The sequence below is a fragment of the Chrysochloris asiatica genome, unplaced genomic scaffold (genome assembly GCF_000296735.1).
Source record: "Chrysochloris asiatica unplaced genomic scaffold, ChrAsi1.0 scaffold00125, whole genome shotgun sequence".
In the NCBI taxonomy this organism is placed as follows: domain Eukaryota; kingdom Metazoa; phylum Chordata; class Mammalia; order Afrosoricida; family Chrysochloridae; genus Chrysochloris; species Chrysochloris asiatica.
Genome location: NW_006408643.1, coordinates 5,919,124 through 5,923,154, shown reverse-complemented (window position 1 = coordinate 5,923,154; position 4,031 = coordinate 5,919,124). Strand labels below are relative to the sequence as shown.

Below are 4,031 nucleotides of genomic sequence, written 5' to 3'. Positions count from 1 at the left end.
TGTTCCGTGGGAGAAAGATGAGGCTTTCTGCTCCTGTAAAGATTTACAGCCTCAGAAACCCTGTACAGGGTCACTATGAGTCGGAACCGACTCCACCGCACATAACCACCACTGGGATGACCGCTCTGCCCACCTCCCAGAGTTGCTGAAGGATTAAGTGTATGGGTGCGCGGGCAGGCCCGGGGCCTGGCACCGAGGGCGCATCCTTGTTCATGATCCTTGTTATTCTGGGTCCGCACCGGGCCCCCACGGACCGCCCGGCCTCCCCGGGGAGGACGCAGCTGGCCCTGGCAGAGCCCGGACACCTGGGGCCCGTGCCCCCTCCACCGCTCGCGGTGTCGCCTTCCCGGGCAGCTCGGGTTCCCGGATCCCCTTACCCGGGCGGCTCGGCTGTCGAGCCCTGAGCCGGGGGAGGGGACGTTGCAGGAAGCGGCGGATCCGGCGGCGGCGGCGCGCTAGGGTGGCCGTGCTGCTCCCGGCCATGGAGAGCGCCGCGGCCCGCGAGCCCCGGGGGGCAGAGGCCTCCCGCCCGGCCGCGCCTCCGCCCTCGCCCTCCGAGCCCCCAGCTGCGCCCCGCGCCCGCCCGCGCCTGGTTTTCCGCACACAGTTGGCGCACGGCAGCCCCACCGGCAAGATCGAGGGCTTCAGCAATGTCCGTGAGCTCTACGCCAAGATCGCCGAGGCCTTCGGCATCGCGCCTACCGAGGTGAGGACCCTGGACCCCAAACCCGGAGACCCAGCGTGGCGGACGAGGGACAAGAGATAAGGCTGAATTCCCCGACGGTGCGCCCCATACCCACATGGAGACCCCGGATCCCTGGATGGAGGGACCGGATCACCAGATTTTAGAGACGCCAGTGTCAGATTCGGGGCCTGGAACCCCTTTGCTCTCCCAGAGCTAGATCGGCTGGGTTTGGCGTAGCGGACCCTGCACTTTCAGGAATAAACTCCGCAGACCCAGTTGGTAGCGAGTCCCAGGCCGCTGGGGAAGCGCCTCTGTGGGTTCTGGGTGCTGCTGGAGGCTGGGGTTCAAGCCATCTCCTAACAGGTCAGCCAACTGCTGCCCTGGGCAGGGCTGGACTACGTATGGAGAGGGAATTTCCCAGCTCAGGTTCGTGCTCCTTGCAGCCCCCAGGGGGCGCTAGCGAATCCAGCGCTGACTGAGAAAGATAACCTTAAAAAGTTAAACCTGTAACTCAGGGCGTGGAGGTGGGAGAGACAGTCTTCTACTTCATTTTGGGGTCTTTTCTCACGCGCTGAGATCTTGAGAGGAGTTTTTGGGTTCAAATGGTTACTAGCCAGAAGGTTGGTTGTTCTAACCCACCCAGAGGTGCCTCGAAAGAAAGTCCTGGAGATCTGCTTCCAAAACATCACATCCTTGAAAACCTATGGAGCACAGCTCTGCTCTGCACATATGGGGTCGCATGAGTTGGAAAAGATTTGATGGCAATTATTTTTGTTTTGTTGGTAGGGATTCTGGTGGGGTTACCCAGGGCAGCTGTGTGTTTCTCTGGGCCTCAGTTTCCCTCTCAGGTCCCTGAGCCCACCCTCTGGGTTGTTTTGAGCAGACAGGATAACTGGTAGGGAAGTGAGCACTGTTGTTAATTCTGTCCCTCCCCTGTTGGGGACAGATCTTGTTCTGCACCCTCAACAGCCACAAAGTGGACATGCAGAAACTCCTTGGGGGTCAGATCGGGCTGGAGGACTTCATCTTTGCCCACGTGAGGGGTGAGACCAAGGAGGTCGAGGTCACTAAGACAGAGGACGCGCTGGGTTTGACCATTACAGACAACGGGGCTGGCTATGCCTTCATTAAGGTTGGTATGCAGTTCTTTCTAGGGACATAGTGGTGACATTACCCCTCTCTGGGGACCCAAAGGGCTCAGAGCACTGAGGACCCAAAGGGAGGGTGGCTGGGTTACTCTTGACTAACTCTGGGTCCCCGCAGAGAATCAAGGAGGGCAGCATCATCAACCGGATCCAGGCTGTGTGTGTAGGGGACAGCATTGAGGCCATCAACGACCACTCCATCGTCGGCTGCCGTCACTACGAGGTGGCCAAGATGCTTCGGGAGCTGCCCAAGTCTCAGCCCTTCACTCTTCGCCTGGTGCAGCCCAAGAGAGCCTTTGGTGAGGGTCACGTGAGGCCCTGGGGGCAGGAGGTTGGGTGGGTGCCAGTAGCATGAGGGATGCCTGGGACAGTGGAGGGTGGGGAGAATGAGACCGGGCGGATAGTTCTAGATGCATCTAGTGACAGTGGAGGGAACTTCTGGCACTGTAGTTTCTAGATTGTTCTTGAGTCTGTCCTGGGAGGAGTGGGGGAGGTTTGGGAAGAGTAGATGAGGATGAGGAGTTGTTCAGATGCACCTTTTAAAGCAGGGCCATGAAGTTAGGGCGAGCTGAGTTCTGGAGAATGGTTTTCAAAGAAAGTTCTAGAATGATGCTTTTCAAAGAGAAGCCTGAGACTGGCTGCCTTAGTTTTCTAGTGCTACCATAAGAGGGTGGCTTTGTTGCAGTTATTATAAGTGTTGTCAAGTAGGGTCAGACTCATAGCAATTCTGCGTAAGGTTTCCAAGAAGTGGCTGGTGGATTTTAACCACCAAGCCTTCTGGTTAGCAGTCCTGTGTTGGAGGGCATTTGTTGTTGTTAATTGCCGTCAAGTTAGTTCTGACCCATAGCCACCCTGTACAGGGTTTCCAAGGAGCGGCTGGTGAGCTTGAATCGCTGACTTTGCAGTTCAAACGGCTTTGCAGTCTGGCGCGTTAACCCACAGCACCACACTAGGACTCCTCACAGTTTAAAAGGCTAGAAGTCTGAATTCAGAGCAGCACTAGCTTCGGGGGAAGACTTTCTCTCTCTCTGTGTCAGGGGATGGCTTTCTCTCTGTGTGTGTGAGCCCCTGGAGGCAAATCCTTGTCTCTTCTACTTCTGTTTGCTGGTGCTTTGGAACTCTCCCTGTGGCTTGTTTAATCTCCTTTAGTAACGTAGTGGTTACGAGTGGGGCTGCCAATCTCAAGGTTAGCAGTTCGAAACTACCAGCTGTTCCTCAGGAGAAAGACGAGGCTTTCTGCTCCCGTAAAGATTTATAGCCTCGGAAACCCTGTGCAGGGTCACTATGAGTTGGAATCGACTCCACGGTACTTAACAATATAGCTCAACAGAGACTGATTTAAAATATGCCCTGCACTACGAATCCTGTCTTATTAACATAGCAAAGACAGTTCATTTCCATATACCTGTGGGATTAAAGCCACAGGTATAAATAACCCAAACCAATCCCACTGTCCTCGAGTTGATTCCAACTCTTGGCAACCCTTGATGGATAGAGTAGAACTGCCCCATAGGGTTTCCAAGGCTATAAAACATTTAAAGTTATTATTGAATTTTTAACTTTTGATTGTAAATTGAGTAAAGGTTTACTTTGCTTCACTACAGCGATTTCAATCCCCTCCGTGTACCAACCGTTAACAACATTTACCTCTATTCACTTTAACTATTGCATCCCTCCCTGTATCTCTGGCTGCCTTCATCTTTCCTCTGCCAGTCTCCTCTTGTTATCTATTGCCTGCACCATCAACCCTGTTAACATGACTCTACACTCTAACCCATGAATAATTTTCCTTTTCCTCTCCCTCCCCCTCACAACCAGCACTGATTATTTCTTTTATAAACGAAAACCTTTTCTTAACTTTTTACAACATTGGTCTCATGCAGTAGTTGTCCTTTTGTGATAGACTTCATTTCACTCAATATTGTAGTGGTTACGAATCAGGCTGCTAACCTCAGGGTCCACAGTTTGAAACTACCAGCTGTTCCGTGGGAGAAAGATGAGGCTTTCTGCTCCTGTAAAGATTTACAGCCTCAGAAACCCTATACAGGGTCGCTGTGAGTTGGAACCAAGTCCGTGGCACATAACCACCACCTTAATGTCCTCCAGGTTCATCTATGTTGTGAGGTGTTCTGCAGATTCACCATTATTCTTCAGTGTTGCATAATATTCCATTATGTGTATGTACCAAATTCTTGATGGAC

General features: G+C 53.2%; 1 protein-coding gene across 1 annotated transcript in view; it reads left to right on the top strand.

Annotated features, from left to right (window-relative positions):
- The first annotated feature begins 464 nt into the window (after nucleotides 1-464).
- Nucleotides 465-4,031, top strand: part of GIPC3 (GIPC PDZ domain containing family, member 3) — a 6,232-nt gene continuing 2,665 nt past the window's right edge. Inside the window, exons 1-3 of the mRNA XM_006868948.1 lie at nucleotides 465-706; nucleotides 1,632-1,817; nucleotides 1,949-2,129. Coding sequence (XP_006869010.1) covers nucleotides 482-706; nucleotides 1,632-1,817; nucleotides 1,949-2,129 — 592 coding nt within the window. The 5' untranslated portion in view covers nucleotides 465-481. The remainder of the gene's footprint in view (nucleotides 707-1,631; nucleotides 1,818-1,948; nucleotides 2,130-4,031) is intronic.